The sequence below is a fragment of the Euleptes europaea genome, chromosome 7, assembly GCF_029931775.1.
Source record: "Euleptes europaea isolate rEulEur1 chromosome 7, rEulEur1.hap1, whole genome shotgun sequence".
NCBI classification, from domain to species: domain Eukaryota; kingdom Metazoa; phylum Chordata; class Lepidosauria; order Squamata; family Sphaerodactylidae; genus Euleptes; species Euleptes europaea.
Window position 1 is genome coordinate 45,395,495 of NC_079318.1, and position 24,146 is coordinate 45,419,640.

At 45.4% G+C, this 24,146-nt stretch overlaps 1 protein-coding gene across 1 annotated transcript; it reads right to left on the minus strand.

Annotated features, from left to right (window-relative positions):
- Positions 1 to 17,266: 17,266 nt before the first annotated feature.
- Positions 17,267 to 23,457, minus strand: LOC130479992 (histone H3.3A). The gene is made up of 4 exons (XM_056852367.1): positions 23,363 to 23,457; positions 21,665 to 21,812; positions 20,506 to 20,659; positions 17,267 to 17,915 (listed from the first exon to the last, which is right to left on the minus strand). The coding sequence occupies exons 2-4, from the start codon at positions 21,790 to 21,792 to the stop codon at positions 17,787 to 17,789; spliced, it is 411 nt and encodes a 136-aa protein (XP_056708345.1). The 5' UTR covers positions 21,793 to 21,812; positions 23,363 to 23,457; the 3' UTR covers positions 17,267 to 17,786.
- Positions 23,458 to 24,146: the final 689 nt, after the last annotated feature.

Consider the following 24,146-nt stretch of genomic DNA (forward strand, 5'->3'; position numbering starts at 1 on the left):
CCATCCTCAGCAAAGATGTTCCTCTCCTTGCTCCTTCCCTCCATTCACAAATAAATATTTCCTGGTAAAGCAAAGGAGTGTCTGGGTTTTGTGTGTGTGCTGTTCTTACAACTCAATAAAACCCGACACATCTACAGATCTTTTTTGTATCCCCAAATCTCTGTAGTATTTCAGCACCAACATATTCTGCTTGAAATCTCATCCTCACTTGAAGCCAGGGATAGTGCCTCAGAAGAAGGAGAAGGGCGGAGGGGAAGCTCACTGTCCCAGTTGGGTCATTAGAATCTAACTATCACCATCTGTGCTATGTTGAAATTTGGCAGGCTTGACAATGAGCCTAACAATGGCTTTTTTGTTGGAACTAAGCAAGAAAAAGTTAATTTTGGTGTCGTGAGAGGGGGAGGGTCTCCATTATTGTTTATGTTGGGTACAGGCCACTCAGTGGTGGGATTATGAATATGCTTGTCTTTCCTGAATCCTGAGAGGTCTGTTATCAGTCTCCAGTGAAATGCCCTCACTGCATAATTCCTGCCTTGCAAATAAAATCCACTCCAGGCTAAAGAGAAACATAGTGCACCCTTAAAAAACCAACCAACCAACAGGCCCTGTTATTTTTAACAGTACTCCTTTCACAAGTCAAATCCTGTATTTGGACATTGTGAACAAACCACAGTTTGTTCAAGGTGTGAATGATCCTGAAACCCTCCAGTTCCCTCCCTCCTTCCCTTGCATGCCACACAAGAGTGGACACTTCCTGGTTTTGGAAGTCTTTGTTCTAACCACAATTTGTTACAACATCTGGATTTGGGCACCTCGACAAACAAGCGTTTGTTTCTTGCCCACCAGCCTGGTTTGTAAACACTATACTGCCTCACTAAGACAAGCACAGTCATGTTTACTCAGTAAACCGCATTTACTACCTTGTTCACTAATTTACTAATGTCACATTGCCTACCTGGGATACAAAAACTGGAGTGGTTCTCAAGCACCTGGCAGGACATAATTTTCTTTATTATTTATGCCATGCCCTTTCATTAATTATATCCATGAGATGGCCAACAAAACAACATTTTAAAACCACAATAAAATTGTTAAAGATTGTCTCTGTGACCACTGCATAGATGTGATGGCTGCAGAAAGGTATGACTTCTTGACTGCTATAACTGGGACCTTCACACGTGGATCGTTCAAGCTGCACACTTGGATCAGGTACAGAGTAGGGGAATATCAGTCCCAAGGGTTGCACAAAAAACCCCAAAGGGGGGGGGAATGAGCAGAAAAGCCAAGGTCTGGTGACCCTACCTCACAAGATCTCAGCCACCATTTTGACAAAATAAAGGGAAGGGGGAACTACCACCTGAACCAGGTAGGTGGTGCTGGTGTTGCAGGGGGGAGGAGCAGAAGTCGCCACCTCTGCCACTGAGGTGGTTGCACAGCAGGTGGGAAAGGGGTAAGCTGCCACCCCCCACCGTGTAAGCCACTCAGGTAGAGAAGATGGTGCTGCTGCTGATGTGTGAGCCAGGCAGGGGAAGGCGGTGGTGCTGCAGGTGGGCAGGCTGGCCAGTGAATGGGTAGCCTGGCAAGGAGGGGGAGGGAAAAGATGTGGTCCCCCCCATAAGTCTAACTTGTTTTATTTGTATTTATTTAGCTATTTATATGCCACTTTTCTCCTTAATGGGGACCCACTACAGTTAACGATGTTGTCTTGTCCTCCCTGTGAGGTAGGCTAGACTGAGAGCGACTGGCCCAAGGTCACCCAGCAAGCTTCTATGGCACATGAACACATGAAGCTGCCTTATACTGAATCAGAACCTTGGTTCATCAAAGTCAGCATGGTCTACTCAGAGCAGCATCGGCTCTACATGGTCTCAGGTAGAGGTCTTTCACATCACCTACTTGCCTAGTCCCTTTAACTGGAGATGCCAGGGATTGAACCTGGGACCTTCTGCATGCCAAGCTGATGCTCTACCACTGAGCCATGGCTCCTCATTGTCTGACACTGGGGAGTAGGTGAGATTCACCATGCACCTTCCAGAAATGCCACTCAAGCCTCCTTCTTTTTTCAATGCATCTTGTTCGTCTTTGTCCCAAAGAGCTGATTGGGCTCCAGCCAGCATTGTAGAGAAATTGTTTCAACTGTTTGGGACATTTCATGGTGCCACAAGTCAACCAGGTCTTTCCCAAAACATACTACAAAGTTGGCGGACCACAGTTGGCTTGACTGGTTGCAAGCTGTGCAAGTCAGCACTAGAGCAATGCCCAGTGCCACAGCAACATGCTTGCAATCGAAGTACTTGGTGCAGCACACATGTCTGTTTATCAGCAACATGGATGAGCAGTTTCATGGCTGGATATTAGTTATTCTCTAACCTTAACGATGTCCCTCTCCCCACCGCCCTCCTTACACACACACACGTACGGAGCCACACATTCCGATTGTTCAGTTTGTTCCAGGTAACATCTGTTTGACTACTGCCATCTGGTGGCTACATGGAGCACTTTTTGTGGTACAATTGAATTTAACAAGCTTCCACTTTCGCTGCTTGCTCTCAACTCTTGGTACCTCCGTTTTTGCGGGAGAGAGAGAGTTTGGAGAATGAGGCTTCACAGTTTGAAAGTGCTGATGTAGTTGTTCAAAATAACAATAAGAAGCGTGTTATTTAGTATTTAAGGCCAGGCTACATATTGCACCCCAGCCACAGGACAGCGTAGCCTCTGCTCTGTTGTTGCAGAAGTATGGGAGGGAAAGAAGGGAGGAAGGAAAGAAATAACTTGCTATGGCTTGAATTTCTCATCAGGTGTAGTGGAAAGGATGCCAACTTCCAGGTGGTAGCTGGAGATCTCCTGCTATTACAACCTATCTCCAGGCGACAGAGATCAGTTCACCTGGAGAAAATGGCCGCGTTGGAAGGTGGACTCTATGGCATTATACCCCATTGAAGTCCCTCCCCTCCCCAAACCCCACCCTTCTCAGGCTCCACCCCCCAAACCTCCAGGTAATTTCCAGCCCGGAGCTGGCAACCCTATGTAGTGGTCAGAGTATCCAACTAGGATCTGGGACACCCAGATTCAAATTTCCACTCTGCCATGGAAGCTTGCTGGGTGATCTGGGGTCAGTCACAGTCTCTTGTACCAACCTACTGCACAGGGGTTGTTGTGAAGATAAAGTAGAGAAGGGAAGAATGCTGTTGTAAGCCGCCTTGGATCCCCATTAGAGAGAAAATCAGGGCATAAATATCTAAATAGATAAACAAACAAAATCAGTACAGAATTGTTTTAGTTCAGTTCACTAAATGAATATTTCTACTTTCCTCTTATATATATATATATATATATATACATACACACACACACACACACACACACACACACACACGTGTGTGTGTGTAATTAATTAATTAATTGTTAGCACCACACAAAGCTACTTTTGTTTACTAGACCTTTCGGTGTTAATGATTTCCTTCTGTTTCATATCTTCATTCCGCTAAGCTACTGAATTTATTTAGCATTATGGAAACTCAACATTTCCCACAGATAGATCATAACCATCCTGCCAGGAAGGCGATATTAAAAGGTACCCTTTCCTGAAACTGTCTCACTGTTACAGAACCAGGAAGAAATTAATATGCTAAAATGATGAAGTGACGCTAAGAACATTTTGCTGCCAAACATTTTTCTTCATTGGTGCCTGATAACCAGATTTATGCAGTGCTACAAAACCAAGTAGTAATTCTTATAAATGTTCATCATTTATGACCTCAGAACCCAATTTTGCACCACCGCCCACCTCCGTAGTTAATCTGGTCCCCACTGAATGGGTTGGTGGTGTCTCTTAAGTAACACCTGCAGGCTCATCCTGATCTGGGGCCACCAGTTTACACATATAACTTGAAGCTGAATCAAGGTCCATATGGCTGGTGCATCTACACAGTTGTTTTGAAGACGTCAAGACATGTATTCACTGTAAACCCAATTTCTGTAGACCTCACGTTACCTTGTGATGTTTCTCCCCCGTCCCATCAGTCTGTATCACACATAGTGATGATTGCAGAACCAGAAAGAGCTGGTCAGTATGCCCAGTAGGGTTGCTAGGTCCCTCTTTGCCACCGGCGGGAGGCTTTTGGGGCGGAGCCTGAGGAGGGTGGGGTTTGGGGACATGAGGGACTTCAATGTCATAGAGTCCAATTGACAAAGTGGCCATTTTCTCCAGGTGAACTGATCTCTATCGGCTGGAGATCAGTAGTAATAGCAGGAGATCTCCAGCTATTACCTCGCGGTTGGCAACCCTAATGCCTAGCAAGAGTTCTGAGAATTGGGGAGCATAGGGGTCCAAGATACCAAATTCATTCACTTCCCATATGTGTGAGTTAGATCATAAATACCACAAATGAAACACTACGAGCTGCACCCAAATAAATATTCTAAGGCATCTAGAAAAGCCACTTATTTAGTAAGCAGCTAGCTATTTATAGTGGTTCTAAAGACAAAATGTTTATGCACTGCTGTGCATGCACTCTGCAAGAAGAGGCAATATATCAATCTGTGTCACATATTCCTTGTCATTCCCCTTGGTGGTCTGGCACAGGTCCTACACCACTACTTGGATCCTAAAGGAGTCCTTGAGTTTATGCAATGGAGCTAGCAGAGGCATAGATGCTATGCTGCATGCTCATAGTATGAATCTTCCATATGTGTGATCTAAATGTCCCTGCATGCACAACTATATTTTGGTAATCTAAAGACTTTGATATGAGGAGATAGAGAAAATGAGGAGGACAGGTCTGCTGAAAAGTCTGGAAAAAAATGTCTGATTATGGCTCCGCGTTGCTCTATAAATGTGCATAATTAGAACCAATCAATTACCAAAACCTCTGGCTATCTGATTACTGTTAGTGTCCATCAAACCTGTGAGATAAATTACCTTGCACTGCATTTATGATAAGCCTCAATGGGATTTCTGGATGAGTGGAATAATTTGCTCATTTTCTTGGGACCGAAGTAGATAAGTGAGACTCTGTCTATACATTACAAAGTCCTCGTGCTTGTTGGGGAACGAGTACCTTGAATTACATGTGCAATGGGAGTTTTCTGCCTCCCCAGACACACACCAGCTCTTTTCTGTCTTGCAACCAGAGCATGCAGAGAGAAGCAGCTATAGCCCCCCCCACACACACACACACACATTGTTTCTGTGTCTACAAACCACCCCATGGAGAAGCTATCAGCTCTGGTGTGAAATTTACATACACCACATAAGTGAGACAATGGGTCCATGGGGTGGTTTGCAGATATGACAGAAAACATGAGGACTTTGTAATCTGTAAATGGAGCCCGATATGGCAGCACACCCTTTGCATGGAGAAAGTCCTGGATTCAGTCTCCAGTTAAATTACAGGAAGTATTTGGAAAGGGTTGCTGCTGGAAACAGGCAATCTTCAGTGTGGGAGTTATCTTGTGGAGTTCCACAGGGAGCAATCTTATTCCCCATTCAACCTCTGTATAAAGCCTTTAGGAGCAATCATTCGAGCTTTTGGAACTGGAAGTCATCAATATGCGGATGACACCCAGTTCAATATCTCTTCATTCAAATCTCCTGGTGATGAGGTAGAGGTTTTGAGTTCACTTCCTGATGCTGTAGATCAGAGGTTCCCAAACTGTGCTCCAAGGAACACTTGGTGCTCCACAAAACATCTCCTAGTGCTCCATGAAGAGATTGGAAAGAAAAATACTACTGTCATTTGGTTTAGTATATAGGTGCTAGGTGAAAATTAGTGCTCCGTGATGAATTTCTCTCCTGAAAAGTGCTCCATGACTCAAAAAGTTTGGGATACTCTGCTGTAGATAAATGGTTGAAAGAGACCAAATTGAAACAGAACCCAGACAAGATGTAAATTAAACAGGTCAGGAAGGCAGAGATCTTGAAGGACATTGTGCATCCCACTTTTGATGGAGTTCAGCTGACCCTTGCCAATCCGGTTAAGAGGCTAGGGGTCATACCGGATCCAGCATTGCTACTAGAGAAGCAAGTTAATGCAGTTGCAAAGAATACTTCCTTCCAACTCACTCTAGCCCGGAAGATGGCCCCCTACCTTGACTTGGCTGATCTAGACACCTGGATCCACTATAATGGAGAAGAGTTTCAAATAAAAATATTTTTATTTTTCCTTTATATGTGCTCTGTGTCTTTAACAGCTGTATTGAATCAGCTACGTCCCCCCACAACCCCAGTGACCATGCCCAGAAATTCAACAGATACTGAATTTCCTACCAAAAAAATGGGAAAGGTGCACTTGTGCTTCCTGTTAAAAACTAAGATTATATCCAACAATCCCATTGCATCTACTGTGGAGTTTTCTGCTGGCAGAAGGAGACTCTGCTGATTGGAAGCTCCTCTGCTTGTGAAATGGAGTTGTTGGATATGGCTCATACAGCTTCCCTTGGCCAGCAAGAAAGGGGGGAGGTGGTGTTTATAGTTTATTAAATTGAATGCAACATGAACTTTGAGTTTCATTGAGCCTTTAATATATTCGCAGTGCAATCCTAAGGCATCCCTATCACGCACCTCACCCCTGTGTGTGGGGACACATACAGCAGGGCTTGTAAAGAGGCTCTTAACTGGTGGGCTGAAGAGTAAGAGAAGAGGCAGTCTTTCAAGTAGCCTGGCCCCAAGCAGGGATGGGGATGCCAACCTCCAGGTGGGACCTGCAGATCCCCCGGAATGACAGCTCATCTCCAGATTACAGAGTTCAGTTCCCCTGGAGAAAATGGATGCTTTGGAGGGTGGACTCTATGGCATTGTGCCCCATTGAGGTCCCAGTCATTCCCAGGCTCCATCCCCAAATCTCCTGGAGTTTCCCAACCTTGATCTGGCAACCCTAGCCCTAAGTCATTTATGACCTTAAAAGTAAAAACCCCAAGAAGCAGCACTTTGAATTCTGCCCACAAACATGTTGGAAAAGTCCTGTCTTCCCAAGGAAGCTAGAGAGCCGGTCAGAAGGCACAGTGGTGGGCTGGGTGGACCAAAGGTCCTACTCCGCATAAGGCAACTTCATGTGTCCTAAGGATGAGAAGAGTGGGGACAGACTTCTAGTGCATTCAGGCATTTCCTCCTGCTCTTCTTTTTTCTTCCTTGGTTTGCTCTGTACGCCAGACAAGGCTCATACTTGAGCACACACTGCAGCCCCGGATCTGTGCATCTGGGAACAGTTCGGGAAGGAGCAAAATGTGTAGAACCTCAACACTGGAAGCAGCAGCAGCGTTCTGCCATCATCTTGGCAGTTCCCCCATCCTCTCTGCACTCTGGATGTTCCTTTCCCTCTGCATGTGGAAGCACCCCCTCCCAGCGTCCCTTCTGTGGCATGCTGTGAACCAGAGCCCTTTCACTTCATGCAGCTGCGAAATCGCTTTTTTGCTCTGGGCATCCCATTGTGTTGACTATTGTGCTATTGAGGAAATGGGTGGGGGGAAAACCTCAGATCTCTGGATTAAAGCTTTTCTTATATGTGGTAGATTTATTCTGCAACCGATTGGGGGGGGGAATACGCATCTCCGCCCTTCCATCCCCCCCTCCCCATGGCATTCCAGCTATAACAGTATCAGGGCTTGCGCCCAGCCAGCAGCACTGCACAGACGACAGCCCTGCCATTCAATCAGTTTTAATAAGCGTCTTTTGCTCCTCTCTTGTGTCAATCTGTTGCTGGTGCTGTCCAAACCCTTTCCAGAGGCCCAAGCTATTCTTCCTCCTCCTATCATCTGTTTTCATAAGAAGAGTTCCGCCCAAAATCACTTCTGTTAAACAGAGCTTGTAAATAAAACAAAAGTTGGCTGAAATGTTGGAAACATATAGTCAAGACCTGATTCCGCCACTGGTTTTCTTCTCGGTCTTGCGCAAATCGCAAGCAGTGTTTCCTTTTCAAAAAAGAGAATTGTTTAAAAGTGCTTCTCTTCCAAATGTTTCTTCCCTGCTTGCAGTTTTAATGAATGTTGTTTTTTTCTGCCTTGAACTCTGGTTTGCACCGGAAGTGATGTAACAGCATTGGTGCAAGGCTGATTTTTCCTTTATTTTCCTTTACTTTTTTCTCCTGCGGCACTACCAAGCAGTGGTGGGAGGTTGGGAGCTGCCAACAAGGAGACCTAGATATACCTCTGCTTAGGATAGTACTGTATGTGAGACAGAGACAGCGTAGGGGCCAGTTCACATGAAACAATTAGAATACAAAAGCTTTGATGTTAATCAGCATAATTTTAATTGTAATATCCAGGGCTGGTGTACACAAAAATGGCCACCACATGGAAGCTGCTCCCTGTATCAGCTGCCTGCACATGGTCAGCCAACTCATGCAGCAGCTTGTCCCATAGATGTGGTCATTTTCTCTGCACCTCTACAAACTCTGGATTGGTGGGAATGTTTGAGGGTACCTAGAGAAAGCATTCCAACTGCATGGCAAGATGTTCTCCCTGATAGATTCCCTGCATGGATTCAAGGTATAGAGCTAAGCAATCTCTACATGCCCACGGTTTTGTGTGCTGGCTTTGTGAGCACTGAATTTTGAGACAAGTGCCTATAATTATTCTAATAACCAAGCCCAGACACACCAGGAATTGTCCAATGGTATTCTGCCAGATTCATTCTTGTTTCCCATGATAATAAGCATCTACATGAAACTGCTGGGAGATGTTTTGAGGCGATTTGGAGCATGTTGTCTTCATGACCATGACACCCAACTCTACTTTGTCTTTTCTTCCATCTAGAAGTATCAGCAGATTCCCAGAGGCAGTGGCGAGCTGCGTGTCAAGCTTAGTAAAATAAGATAGAAGTGTGAGTGGTTGGAGGACCAGTAGGCCTTGACAGCTGAGAATTACCAGCTTTCCTTGGAAATCCAGAGATCATGCACCAAGGCCAGAAGAAGTGCTTTTTACCAGCTGTGCCATCTTCTGAACAATGATGACTTGCTCATCATATATCATACATGGTAAATTCCAGACTGCAACACATACCATATATGGCTGCTCTTAAGGTCTGTTGAGAAATCGCAGATACTCCAGAACGCAGAGGTTATAGGATGGTTTTGACCATCAGCTTCATAGTAGTTTCAAAATCCTGGTTATCACCAGTTTCTCTGCACAGTGCCAGGTGTTACCTTTGAGAGTTCAAAATAGTCTGGGGACCTTGGTATATGAACTCTTGCATGACCTTCCCTGAATCTAGCTCTGGTTTCCAGGGAGGCCACAAGATGCAAGTACCACCTGTGGAAGCTTCCATACTGTGGACCTCCCTCCTCTCTGTATTAGTCTTCCTGGCCAGGTTAGCCCTTTATTTCAGTCAAATCCAATCACAGCTGAGTCTAGAAAATCATTTGCCAGTACAATAGGGTTGCCAACCTCCAGGTGGTGGTGGGATATCTCCTGCTATTACAACTGATCTCCAGCCAATAAAGATCAGTTCACCTGGAGAAAATGGCTGCTTTGGCAATTTGACTCTCTCTCTGGCACTGAAGGCCCTCCCCAAACCCCACCCTCCTCAGGCTCCACCCCCAAAATCTCCAGGTATTTCCTAACCCGGAGCTGGCAACCCTATGGTACAAAGGCTCAGTCTTGGGACATACAAAGTTATTTTTAAAAAGTACAATGCAAGACTTGTACGGTCCTTTCCTTCATCGCTGCATAACTACAACCAGATCCCACATGGCCTGGGCTGCCAGAAAAATGCAACTCTCAAGTGCGTTTGAGCCTTTGCATCACTCAGGACAAAACTGCATGTTATGTATTATTTCCTCAAATGAGAAAGCAATGGCTGGGCCTACAGTTTAAAGGGGGAGAAGGTCATTGTAGGAGAGGGGCTACTGAATGCAGCCTTTTTTGTGCTCCCAGTATGGATCCTTGCTAGCAAAGAGGTTGGACTGAAAGACAAAGTTCCCTTTGAGGGGAACCAATCCTTCGAGTCAGGCTGTTTGGCAATGCCGACCGCTCACGGCTGCCAATTCTGTACCTGCTGCAAGCCAGATAGAGGCCTGGGGTGTGTTTGTGTGTCTCTGGGGTCCCAGTTGCCTCCGCCTGGCCCCTTTTATAAGTCTCAAATGAACAGGCATCCACGCACACGCACACACACACATTGTTTGAAGTTGTTCCAGCCAGTTTGTGGATTGACACACAGCTCTTCCCCATAATCTGCCTTGAGTTTGCTTCCAGATGGGACTCCTTGCCTCGCTCTCGAGCAAGAATGCACACAGAGCTCATGTGACCGCCTCTTGGTTGCCTGCATCCAAGTCCGTGTGTTCATCTGTGAAGACCCCCTCTGCAAGCTGCTTGACAGGGTCACAGCTGCCAGGCACTGATGCATTTCGAGAGGAGAGGCACACGGTGCGCAGAACTGCGAGCCGCATCCATTTTGCTGGGTTTCTTTGTCGACAGAGATACCCACAGCCTCTTGACTAATTTCATCAGTGCTGTCTCTTCTGTCTGTCCCTCTCGCTGCTGTGAAAGGTCACTAGGCTGGTACAAAAAAAGACAATCCCACGTTTGTAGAAATACCTACCCAGGCTGTGTGCCAAACAAGGAAGCTGCCAATGTTATCACCCACAGAATTTCAAATGCAAAATCTGGTACGCAGTGGTATGGTTGGATGGCTGTTTGCGGCTTATCCCACATCCAGCAATTTCATGTTGGGACAAAAAATAGCAAGTCAGTTGTGATTTGGGCGAGTTAATCATACAACCACTTCACCTTGTCTGCACGGATTTGCTCGAGGCACATTCTCCGCACTCCTGTTTGGCCATGTGAGCTGGCCTCTTGACCCATAGCATCGAGAAGACAAAGAGGGCAAAAAGACATTTGCATGCACAAATGCCCCACAGTCCATCCTAGTCCAATTTTGCAGGAAGCAGGAGACCAAGAAGTCTCTAAAAATGCACACTTACAGGAGCGTTGCATGTTTGGGGTTTATTTCTCTCTGCACAGGGCTCCTTGCAATTGCCAAGGGAATACCCTTGAGGGTATCTTCATTAACAAAACACCCCTCTGCATGTGAAGTGACATACAGCAGCTTTTCACTGGTGCAATGAAATCCTTTATTTTAAAAAGTAGTGGTACACAATGTACCTCTCTGGGTGATAAAGATACCAACATATTGACTGGCTCCTGCACCTTGAACTGTAGCTTCATCCATGACAGTTGGATGATTATGCTTCCTTCCATGCTCTGAAAATCCACACCTGCCAATTCATGCAGCTCAAACTGTTGTTAAAGGCACAAGAGCAAGCCAAGTCAGGTATTCTCCGCCCCGCTCCCCCACCCCGGTCATTTGGCAACCTTGTGATATGGCATCATCAAGTAGGTAACTCCTGGAGATGGATAAAGCACCACCTGGCAATTCTTGCTTTCTCAAATAAGAAGCATGTGGGCCAAAGTCTTCATGCTGCCTGTGGGGTTTGGAAAGGGGAGGGGACTTCAATGCAATTGAGTTTAATTGCCAAAACAGCCATTTTCTCCAGGTGAACTGATCTCTATAAGCTGGAGATCAGTTGTAATAATGGGAGATCTCCAGCTAGTACCTGGAGGATGGCAACCCTATGAATGATGGGGAAGTTCTGCCAGCCACAGCTCATATTTAGGAGCTGCTTGCAGTCAATTCCCTTCACAAAAACACTCAGAAGATGCTCAGAAGCACCCTCTTCTTTATCATCACTGCAGGCATTTTAGGGCATCTGATCTGTAGCCAATGTACTGCCACTATAAAGTAATCCAACATCTGGCATGGTAAAGGATTTAAGTTCTTTAAATACCAGTGTAAACCCAAGAAAATGTCATGGTTTGTGCATCTGGTTTTTTTATTACCTGACAGCCCCAAAGAGGGATTAATATTTAGAGGCACATTCTACTGAACGCAACGCAGTGTGGATAGACCTTTGGCTACGGATGCAAATTACCTGTGTTCCTTAAAACTACCATGGCCATTTCTCTCACTGTTTGAAGAATGCAAAGGAGAGGGAAATAAGAGTTGGAGGATGCATGCATCCAGAACACTTCTTACTCTTCTGATGAGGCAGTCCTAGGACAACACACACACCCCTCGCAACACAGTAAAGGCTCCCCTGAGGAGACTGGCCTTGGAGAACATGAATCAGTGGTTGTTTCATCTGTCCTTTGAACTAGGAAAGGGTTCCTCTTTGCTGTTAAAAGAAATTAGGCGAAGGGGGGGGAGTGAAGCATGGTGAAGGAGATGCTCCTTCTCTGAGACCAGTTTCTCCTTCAAGTTCCTGCCTGCTTAAGAGAAGCAAGTGACCAATTTTCCCTTCAGCCTTATTCTCAATTCCAGTGGGTGAGGGTGGGCCAGCCCCACCATAGAGTCAAAGTAGGCAACCACCTGAGGGGACAAAACTCCAGGAGCGCCTGCTTCAGCTGTGTATCTTCTAGGCAGAATCCTTTGGAAGAGATTCACATTTGTTGGGGACACTGCCTTTCTCAGTCTCAGCTGCCTGACACACACACAAAGTTATAAAAAAGAGAAAGTGACTAATATTATAAACTGAAACAAGAAAATAGTATCGTGGTCACTTTAATTTGCCTTGGGCATAAAAGGCCTTCACAGCGGGCTCGGGGTAAGGGCTAACACTTGGGCACAGCATTCTGTTCCCGTAATTAGGCGATATGCTCATGCACTTTTCTGTTCCCACTGGTGTGGTGATGGGGGGGGGGATTCCACCACCCCCTCATGCAGAATTTTTCTCTGTACCATATCAGCTCCTCCTACTTGGAGATATTTTCTTCAGCACAGCCTCTTCCCCTGGTTTGGAGCACACGGGGGGCATCGTCTTCTGTTCTCCGTGTTGCAGCTCCTGTCCCACGTGGCTTTGGTTAATGCAGATCCCAAGATGGCCAGCATAGCACTGGTGGTGGTCCAAGGGGGACTCTCCCCCCTTCGCATAGCTGAAAAGCCAGCTGGATCCAACTCATAGGCTGTGAGAAAATGTTTTGATTTTTCTACAGCATCCCAGGAGAGATGTTCATTATTCCATGATTGAAGTGGTGGGAGAAGCCTTTTGAATTCTTTCTCTTTTTGCCTTTTACCCTACTCCCCCCCCCCTTTTCATTTTACCTTGTAATCACTATCCCCTGCAGAGGCTCAGATACCAGTGGATATTGCTTTTGGGGTTGTTGTTTTTGCAGAGAATTTAACCCATTCTGATCACTTGCTCTCCACACTGACACTCTCCATTTAATGTCCATTTCAGCAGACAGCTGTTATCTGGTGAAATTATCAGCAGGCCATTAACAGCACGTCACACACTGATTGATTTCATACCCCCACACATACACACACTTACACTCCTCACCCCATCATTTCCAACTCTTAGTTCCCGGTTTCGCTGCCTGGGGAGCTGCTCCTTCCTTTCCTGTGCTACTTGGCAGGTATCCACACTCGTCATCACAAACACACACAGTTCATGCCTCACTGCTGCCTCATGTGTTCAGTATAAGCACACAATTGATCCCAGCTAATCATGTTTTTTTAGGAGCCCCATGGTGCAAAGTGGTAAGCTGCAGTACTGCAGTCCAAGCTCTGCTCGCGACCTGAGTTCAATCCCAATGGAAGTTGGTTTCAGGTAGCCGGCTCAAGGTTGACTCAGCCTTCCATCCTTCCGAGGTCGGTAAAATGAGTACCCAGTTTGCTGGGGGTAAAGGAAGATGACTGGGGAAGGCACTTGCAAACCACCCCGTAAACATAATCTGCCTAGTAAACGTCGGGATGTAACGTCACCCCATGGGTCAGGAATGACCCAGTGCTTGCACAGGGGACCTTTCCCTTTTAATCATGTTTTCTGATAAAATTATCACAGCACTCTTAAGAAATGATCGGATGGTCTCCTAAAATATGCAATATTTTGAGAGCATTATTTAATGGCTTTGTGAATCTTAAAATGTGATGTCCAATTAATGGTTTAATGAACCGTTACTACCCGGCATAATCAGGAGCTCAGCTATGGCTACCCTACCGTTGGCAGCTCATGCTGAACTGATATTTTCAGCATGGGGTTTTTGAATTGTCCTTCAGGAACACTAGTCTTACTGTAGAGCATGTTTGGACACACCTTTGGAATGGATACAAGATCGACTAGTACTAAATCATTCTATCCTCCCTACCAACCAGCATATACTAAAAGTAAACTTAATATTCTTCACTTGTGTTGACAGTACTGCCAGTCTGTGGAGCTCTTAGCTAGGTTTGGAGGTAAGGTAACTTCTCTGATTTCCTTCCACCAAGGCACATTTTGAATAGTGTTGAATGGGACAGTGCACCTAGGATTACACCCAGGGCACAGCATAAAGAATCCGCGATCCTTACTATGAGACGGACCAAACATCTATTATAGAGAGACAACATCTCAGAATAAAAACTTAGTAATGAGTTGCGTAGGTTTACATGAAGCACTACCAAGTGCAAAACTAGATGGGGGTTGAAGGACCATAACACAAATACCATTCCCCTACTCCCCATGCTCTATCCCTCCCCTTCACCCCCATGTCTCCAAAAAGACAAATTATAATAACAACGACAATAAAAGCAGAAATGTAGACTGGTTTTGACGGGCATGGACACAGAATTGTACAACTTTCCCCTGTCTCTTCCCTTGTCTGTACCTTTTAAAAATGAATACAAATATTATTAAATACAAAAATAGGGCAACTGTTGCAGGGCTAAGGTCCTTCCCCAGTGGGGCCCCTGTTGCAGGCTTTTACAGCCCATGGGCGTTGTACTAGACTTATGGATGTTAGTATAATCCCTCCCCTTGTCCCAAGAAGCTGCCCCCACCTGGTACTGTCTGCATCCCCGTCCTGCAACAGGGCTTCACTACTGGGGCTGGAGTGTTGGTTAGAAAGCAGAGGCAAGACTCAGAACGGCAGTTGTTAGACCTGCGGGACCAAGTCAGGCATCTCTTACAAGCCCACATTAACAGTCTTCCCAGAACCTTAACCCCCAATCAGATTACCATGAGCCACTCTGGACCAAAAGAGGCATACTGCTGACATCCAAAAGGGGAAGGCTTGCTGTTCTATTTTGTGTATAGCATGTCTTGTGGATTGATATATTCTGTAACACGTTAATTTATTCTCCACACTGTGTAATGTAACGAAGCATATAGCAAGGAAGGCTTTGCAATTTTTGGTTTAGCTGTCATGTTTACATACTTGACCAGCACTGGGTGAGTGCAGGGGGATCACAATAATGTGTTTTGCACCATCCTGGTCAAGCCACCGCTTGGGGCAGGAAGGGACAAGTATGCCAAGCAGATGTTTCAAGCAGTTTGATTTTTCAAAGGAGTGAAGAAAGAAGCCCGACTTTCAAGGGCAGAGTGAAAGAACTGGAAAATACTAGCAAAGTAATATTTTTAACGAAGACAGGCTGCACACAAATGTTTGTAACAAGATGGTCTCCATAAAATCTAGTCCTGTGAGTACTTTTATTTACAAAAGAATGAGCAACTATCTGTTTAAGGTTTTAGTCAGCGGGGATACAAACCTGGACACAGCTTCTCTTAAGCTCAGACGTTTCACTGAAAATCCAAGGGTTAAAACATAATTGATAAAATAGTACATTTTCACACACAAATTCACAAGGATATTTCCAATAACAAACTTAATTCAGAAAGTAGGGTATAATTGTAGTAAATAAATAAACAGAATGAATACTTACTGATGTAGATGTCAGGGAACCAGATAACTATTTTCTCACTGAACTCTTTAACAAGAAACCACAAGGCTTCTACACTTTTTCTATGCTCCCACCCCTTATACTAGCATTAAAAAAACATCCTAAAGCTATTCTTGCATTGTATTAATAGTGGAAGTTTCCTGGATCATTTTCTGACCCTATTTTAGAAAACTTGTTTTTCATCTATGGTAACTTCTTTGATTTTGGATAGAGCTAAAATAAATTTGGGCAAAACACTCAAGTAAATCCTAGCCTGAATTTTGACTTCTCCAGTATTTATCTTTTTTTTTTGCCTTTCCCAACTATGGATGCAGTTTTATTTAGGCTTAGCCAGATATGTGGATAGGCAGCATTTCCCCCCTCACTGATCAACTGTTCAGAAGGGCAGTGAGGTCAACCTACTATGAATGCAGCATGTTGGATCAGTGAATTCAGCAAGCTTATATGCATCTTTAAAAATAATTAATTCACTGGGTTTTTTTTAGATTACACCACAATATTTAACTGGAAAAGCAAAGACTAAAAATGTTGATTCCAGGGATCAAGAACGAAAAGGCTAGCGTGCTGGTGCAGGAGGAAGTTGCCTGTGCTATTATCAACACCATCTCAGAGGGTCCTGACTTAAAGTAGCAACTTCTCGTGGGGACGGACCCCATTTTGTAAGATTAACTGTACTTATAACTGGAAGGGCCCAACCCTAAACTTTGAAAGCCCTTACAGAAGTCGTCTTGACTATAATGCAACCATTGTTCATTCAAAGGATTGTGCACATCTTACCTTTTTTATAGCATTTATCCCATCCAACCCAGTGGGTTGATTCTGGCTTATTTCTGCAAAATTACCCATTTACTGCTGCTGGGGGGGAGCTTGGGAAGAGAACACCCTGTGAAGTGGCAAAGCATACATGGCAACATGCACTACCTACTTTGGAAAACTGCTGAAAGCAGCAAGAGGTAAGGATACAGCAGTGGAGCCAACATCCCAATCACAATGGTTGATTCATGCAGCCACTGTAAGTGGCCTTTTGAGTCTCTGGAGCCTGGCAATTCTCTCCCACCCACCCCCAAGTGGGGGGAGGTTTAAAAGGATTTGAACCAGGGGCCACAACTACCAGTTTCTATATTTTGATCTATAAATCTCTACTGCCCGTAGTACAAACTAGTGGTGTGTGTGTGTTCTTATCCTAAATAATCATATAACAGCTGCCAGTTGTAACCCCCAAGAGGCTGAATTAGCCTGAAAAATGCCACTTGCCATCACAGAAATAGCACTATCTGTGCATATGGCACCCTTTGCAGTAGTGCCGCAATATACACACCGCCCCTCCAACACAAATGGCACTACTGCCAACATATTAGGGGCCCTGCTTGCTTCCTGAGCAAGATTCCTGATCCCGTTTTTAATTCACAATTGAACTATGGTAGCACACAACCCTAGATGTTTTAAGTGCAGACTGAGTATATTATAGGTGCAGGTGTATTAAATTTCATTTTGGAGCAGACTTATGTAACTAGTAGTCAAAATGACTGGGTTAAAAATTAAGACAATAAGCAAATGTTATTTCGTGTATTTTAATAGCAAACTTACAGGAACAGCACAGAAGACAGACAACATTAAAAACATGTACTTGGATGTAGGACAACTTAGTTAGAAAAGTATAGTGAATGGATGGAATCTACTGTATGATAAAAATGTTAGACACCATATAGTTGCCATCAATAAGAAATTTACTTATTTTGTTTTAAAAAATCCAAATGCTGGCATTGTCCAGAAAAGTTTGACTGGCATATTTTATAATTGTTATAAAGTTGAACTGCTGAAATTTGTTCACTGAAATGGTTGTTGATAGCAATAATGCTTTATATGTCCCCACGTTTATATTAAAAATCCACACACAAATGAAAATGAAAAAAAGAGCTTGCCAATACCCGATTCTGTCCCCTATTTTTCCGTTTGCGACCATATACTTAGGTACCTTTTAACCCCATGGAAAAAAATATCTAACGTTCATTACTACCAATAACAGGAAGAAGAGATTTTATTTGTTTTGAGAATGGCAAATCCACCTTAGCTGAATTTAAGCACGCTCTCCACGTATGCGGCGTGCTAGCTGGATATCTTTTGGCATGATTGTGACACGTTTGGCGTGGATAGCACACAGATTGGTGTCTTCAAACAGGCCAACCAGGTAGGCCTCACTTGCCTCCTATTGAAGAGAAGAGTTCAGATGTTTTAAAAAACAAAGCACCCCAATCCTCAAGCAAATACAAACATTGATATTTGGTTATACCTTTCTTCTAAACAGAACAGATATCAAGGTTTTCCTTCTAAAAGGTGCCACGCTTCCTTAATGTTCTGTAATAGTAAACTTGCACAACACTGGCTTCAGAAAACTCTTACGTGTACCTGATCTCTTGGGTTCCTGTTTCTTTCCTGGGATTTACTTAGTAGTTCCAGATCCAAAGGAAACTCCTTAGTCATTTCTACTTTGTCCCCCCCCCCCCCCGCAATTCCTCTCTAGTGGCAGCTCATCAATTTTCTCACAAGCCACTATTATATCATGATCCATTATACCAGATGGCCAAGGCAATGCATCGCAAGTTAACTCGTTTCAAGAGAATTCTTGCTGCAAAACAGTAACTGGGTACTCAGATAACTGCCTTCTAGCAAAACAATAAACATTTCTGGGTAAGGAGGAATCTACATCAGTACAGAAAGTTGGATCATATAACATTTAGGTCCCTTCCAACTTTATAACTTTGGAGTTACAATATTTTAATTATTAGAACATTTATACCTACCTTTTTATTTAAAAATAAACACAACTTTTACTGCTCAATGTCTTCAAGCTAATTTTATAAAATGCAGACTACGAACGGATATAGGGTAGGAATGGTCAGCAAAGATAGATGGATTATTAATTACAGGTTATTGAACAGCACACATGCACACATGAAGCTGCCTTATACTGAATCAGACCCTTGGTCCATCAAAGTCAGTGTCTACTCAGACTGGCAGCGGCTCTCCGGTCTCAGGCAGGGGTCTTTCACATCATCTACTTGCCTAGTCCCTTTAACTGGAGAGGCCGGGGATTGAACCTGGGACCTTCTGCAGCGCCTAACATTAGGGCAGTGTCTTTGAAGTCTGGACACAATGTTGCACATTAACTTCACAACAGTTCAGTCTTCCCAGTGGTTGAAAACAATAATTCACCATTTTGCGAGAGGCAAGCAGAGCCATAGCATCTTGGGTCCTGTCTCTAGTACAAGCCTGCACAGCTGGTGGCCCCAAAAGCCCAAGGCAGTAGCCTACCAGACATATCCTGTTACTCAACAGGGACCCCTTAAACCTTCTGGGTTTTGTTATTTGTCTGGAGCTACAGTGTATTGTCAGACACTGGCCAGGCCCCAATACACAGCAAGTAGCCTATATTACTTTCTCACAAGTTGAGGCCCACTGAATTTTAGCACTGCTGAGTGTAGTTCTGGTCAAGACTCTACACATTTCCTACAGAAATGTATACTGTGTTTTCCTTTTGGCACCTTCTCACTGTTGAGCGTGTCAACTTGTCATTCTCGCACAAGTCACTCTTGTGCACAGAAGCATCACATGTGAAAGGATAAAATACTTTATGACTTTTTCTCCTGACCAGTCATTTGCCTATATCATATCGCAATATTTCACATATAACACTTGACACTTGTGGGAATCACCACAAATGAAGATATTGTGAAACATCACTTTAACTGCTGTAAAGCACAAATACCCTTTATACTTGTAAAATCACTGCTTCAAATACTGAAGTCTTGCATTTTATTCAACGTAAAGTCTGACCTGTTGGAACAGGCCAAGTCTAGCATTCTCTCTTCAATAGAAGTGTGCACACTCCCCATACAACCCCCCTCCTTCCTAGTGACATACAGGAAGAGAGAAAGGGCACTTCTAGAGTGGACACTATAAACAGTCTGGCAAAGATGCAACACATGATCTAAGAATCTCAAGGGTCTGATTGTATAAGGCAGCTTCGTGTGTTCAATCTCTCCTCACTTAGAAGAGGGCTGAATTAATGCTGTGTAGCTTGTGTTTCAGTAAAAACACAAGAATGCATTTTAAAAGATACAGGAATAAAATAATGGGTTAGCTTAGTTAGAATGAAGATCCTTCAGCAGATCAGTAGTGAAATCTGAGAATTCTTACATTTCAATTTCCAAAATAAAACAAATCTCACTTGATGAATCTAATTACTTGGACCAACTAAATGCTAGCACTTATCAGCTCACCTACAAATACATGGATGCTCACTTCTGAAAAACACCAATCATAGGAAATTTTGACTGACCATAGAAACAGCTCAACCAATTACATGAGTGTATGGAAGTAACCAATCACACTCTCTCTCACGTACCAACAGCATAGTACTGTCAATGGCTGCACTCTAGAAAGTGCTCTGCACGTCACTTCTGTTGGTAAATCTACACCCCCACATTATCTTTAGGACAGTAGTAAATTGTGTCTATATTTTAAGAAGCCAGCTAAATGACTTTAATTAGGAAGTTTGCGTACTCTCCCCCACCCAAGGCTTTTTAAAAGGTTGCTTAGAACCAAATCACTCACAAGAGAGCTTACTTCAACACAGCCAATATAAAGATTTAGGTGAAAAGCAACAGTTATTAGCATTAAACACTTATATGATCAAATAACTTAAGAACTGTTATCATCGGTCTTATGAGTGGGGGGAGGAGGAGGGAAATACTTTTTTGTTTGTTTGTTTAAAGGTAACCAAAAGCATAACGTACCTGCAAAGCACCAATAGCTGCGCTCTGGAAACGCAGATCTGTTTTGAAGTCCTGAGCAATTTCACGCACCAGGCGCTGGAAAGGAAGTTTGCGGATCAGAAGTTCAGTCGACTTCTGATAACGCCTGATTTCACGAAGAGCCACAGTACCTGGCCTTTAAGCAAACAAAGTATTAAAAAGCTTTTGCCACAATTCTGAAAAAAGATGGATGTACAAAATTCTAGCTAAAACCAAAAGTTTTCATGATTGTTCCTTTTAAGGCACAAGCACACAAGTACATTCTGCAACACAGCCAATATAAAGATTTAGGTGAAAAGCAACAGTTATTAGCATTAATTTCTACAAAATGAGGCAAAGCCTCATGTGAAAATGCTCCCATGGGTAAGTGAACAAAGACGTTAAAAACAGCATGAGAGGGAAAATAATGCAAGGGTTTAATTATAATTAATTCTCATTTTGCTTTCCTTCCCCTTTTGAGAGGTGTAAATAGTGTGAAAGATGGTAAGTGGTAGCCACTCTTTGTGCTCTGACATTCATTTTCAACCACAAAGCTGCTGGGATGATAGCTTGCAATTGGTTATATCAGTTGCAGTCTACCCTCTTAAATGGTTTTTAAAATTATATAAAAAGTGTGAAGCCCCCTATTTACCTGGTTATCTGTATGCAATTATTGCCCTCTAGTGGTATAATGTATGAATCACACCATCGGTTTTACAGGAACAACTTAGGCGCTAAACTAATTTAAATAAATGAAAATGATCAGGCTTATACAAGTTAGAAATAACAAGCATTACTACAATGTAGTTACCTAACAATCATTATCAGTACACTGTAAGTGCAATACAAAATGATTTCCCCCAAAATTTATATCAAGGTTTTTATTTTTAAAAGAAACCAATTTAATCAATAAAACAATTATTATAGGCAACTGTACACCTTTCTGGAAATATTTGATTAAAAATACGATATAGGTTGTGTGTAAATTGTTTTAAGTCGGATAAAGAAGCACCTAGCTCTTGCAAAAATGGTAACGAATGATTAAACAGAGGGGAAAAAGCATTAATATTTCTTTAAAGCAGAAAGTTCGGCTCAAATAAACATTTCCGCATTGCTAAGAGGCTATTGCATCACTTCGCTTTGTTCCCGGTCATTTCTATACCTGTAGCGATGAGGTTTCTTGACCCCACCAGTAGAGGGCGCACTCTTGCGAGCGGCTTTTGTCGCGAGTTGCTTCCTGGGCGCCTTCCCACCGGTGGATTTACGGGCAGTCTGCTTGGTACGAGCCATCTTCCCGCGAACTTCTCTTCCTTACACCTATCGGCAAGAAATCACCCACGCGATCACTACACTGTAACAAGGCGGCCGCTCGAAAGAGATGTCCGAAAATGCAGCGTTTTTTTTTTTTTAAAAAAGCCTTAATTAACATCATATGTTAAGAATCACCAAAACCTTCCGCGATCAAAAGGTTGCCGATCCACATCTCCGGCACCGCGCACAACAAGCCGACTTCTCCGACCGAGCGAGATCCTAGCTAAACAGCTCGCCACACCAAGGCAGCCTTTTCCCTGAACAAGTCCTGGCCTGGATGATAAAATGGACGGTGGAGCCGTCGCTCTAATTGATCCAACTCGAAAATAAATGTCGACGGCTTGAGCAGATCTCTCAAAAATAAAAACACACACACACACAGCCTTTGCCCGGCCTTTACAATCGGAACGACTCGGCGGCCAGGACTACAGGGCGATTCCAGCACGACACGCCAGAAACGGCTCTCGCCCCCCTCCCCTCGGCGAAAAAGTACCGATAATTGCCGAACGCGCCGGGGGGGGGGATGCATCAGATCTATAGCTTTGCATTGAGCGACACAGAAGGGGAAGCAACCCCTTTCGAAGGATGGGGGGGGCACGGACTGGAAGTCTCCCGAGTGCTCGCCAGCTCAGGAGCCGCGGTGCCCGCAAAAGGCAGGCAAAAACGGACGCCGCGCACAAATGCCGCGAAGGCGAAACACCAGCTTCAAACGCAAGGAAGCCGCCAACTTTTGGGGGGCTCGGTGGCTTTTTTTGGGTTTTTTGGCGCTGCCTCTGCCCGCACCTTTTGCCATTCCAGCAGGGCAGCCTGGCTCCCAAGCGCCTCTCGCTGGCAAACTCATCCTCAACAAAATGGAAACAACCACGAAATACAGCCCTGGTCTCTTTGCAGGGAGGCAGAGGAGGAGGAGGGAGGGGAAAATAATAAAACGCCGACGGATAAATACCCCCCAAAAAAATCCCCCCGAAGAGGCAAACGGCGGGGGAGGGGACCGGCTGCGGGACGGGGGAAAAGTTTGCGCTCCGAACCCCCCCAAATCTGACCGGGTTTCGACCGTTTCCGAGGCGCATTTCTTCCCTTCTTATTGTTTTTATGCACTAGGGGAAAAAAAATATGGTCGGTGACCAGAGAAAAGAGACAAGATGGTGAAGCTGAGCAACAACTGTGGGGAGCAGAGGCAGGCAGGCGGGCGAGTTTCCCCCGGGCTGGCAACTGCCTCTAGTTTCCAGCCGCTTCCCAGCCCCGATCCAGGGCGACGACGGGCTCGGGGGGTGGGCGAGGGGCTGGGGGGGCGGATGGTGAGGGTCTGGGGTGGGGGCGAGGGGGGCAGAGGGGGGCAGCGGCCGAGCAAAGTGGGGCGGGGGTGGCTGAGCCGGGCGCCTCGGCTGTGCCAGGGAAGGCGGAGAGAGGGAAGAGGGGGGACTCCCTGGGGGCTCCCTCCGCCCCCCCGGACCCATTTCTGGGCCCCAGAAGTTTGCAGGGGCGCTCCGGGAGGGGTCCCCGGCCAGGCGGGGGGGGCGCGGGAGCCCTGGAGGGGAAGGCTGGCCACTCACCCCCGTCCGCTGAGGCTGAGCGCGGCTGCCGAGCAGGCGAGGGAGAGCGAGGCGGCGCTAGAGCGACTGCGGGCGACGACGGCGGCTGAGAGCACAATTGAAAGATGGCTGACTCGTGAGGGCCGTCGCCGCTGCTTGGCTACGCCTCCGCCCGCCCAGGACACGCCCCCGCCTCGCCCGCGGCCAATGGCGCACAATGGAGGGAAAGCGAGGCCACGCCCACGGGCCTTCCTCCCTGCCTACTCTAGGCTTCCCGCGGCCGCCTCTGTGTATACAAACACAAAAGACACGCCGCGCGCGAGAGAGAGGGAGCGCGCGCGCGGGGGGGATTCCCTCTTGCCCTACTTCTGCCTTGCTCCCACGCCTGTCCAGAAGTCAGGGTGGGAGCGCGAGGCCCGGCGGCCAATGGTCCGGCGGGAACGGCCCCAACGGTCAAGAACAGCGCGAGGTCAGGCCAACCGTCTGCTTTCATTCCCCTTCGCCATTAGCCCGGCCTCTAGGGAAGGAGAGAGGGAGAGGCGCACCTCGCCATCCTCGCGCCTCACTCGCTACCGGGTTCCCCCGAGTGAAGCTGGCCCTTGGTACCCTGATGTCAGCCCGAGTGGCTCAGGTTTCACACACACACGCACGTTAATCACTTGGTGACGGAAGGGAGAGTCAAGAGCGACTGAGTCCTCACAGATAGAAAACCAACCGGGCTGTCCATGGAATTTTTGTTATTCACTGGGGTGGGAGGAGGGGACAAAGTTGTGACAAGAGAGGAAATTTGGCGTTACTTAA

What these genes read in the sequence shown, in the direction of transcription:
- LOC130479992 (XM_056852367.1), bottom strand. Translation starts at nt 21,792, where the DNA reads ATGGCTCGTACCAAGCAGACTGCCCGTAAATCCACCGGTGGGAAGGCG. An exon ending in AAGAAACCTCATCGCTACAG is followed by an intron (nt 20,660 to 21,664) that starts GTATAGAAATGA and finishes GTTTGCTTAAAG; the next exon opens with GCCAGGTACTGTGGCTCTTC. An exon ending in CAGCTATTGGTGCTTTGCAG is followed by an intron (nt 17,916 to 20,505) that starts GTACGTTATGCT and finishes TCTCTTCAATAG; the next exon opens with GAGGCAAGTGAGGCCTACCT.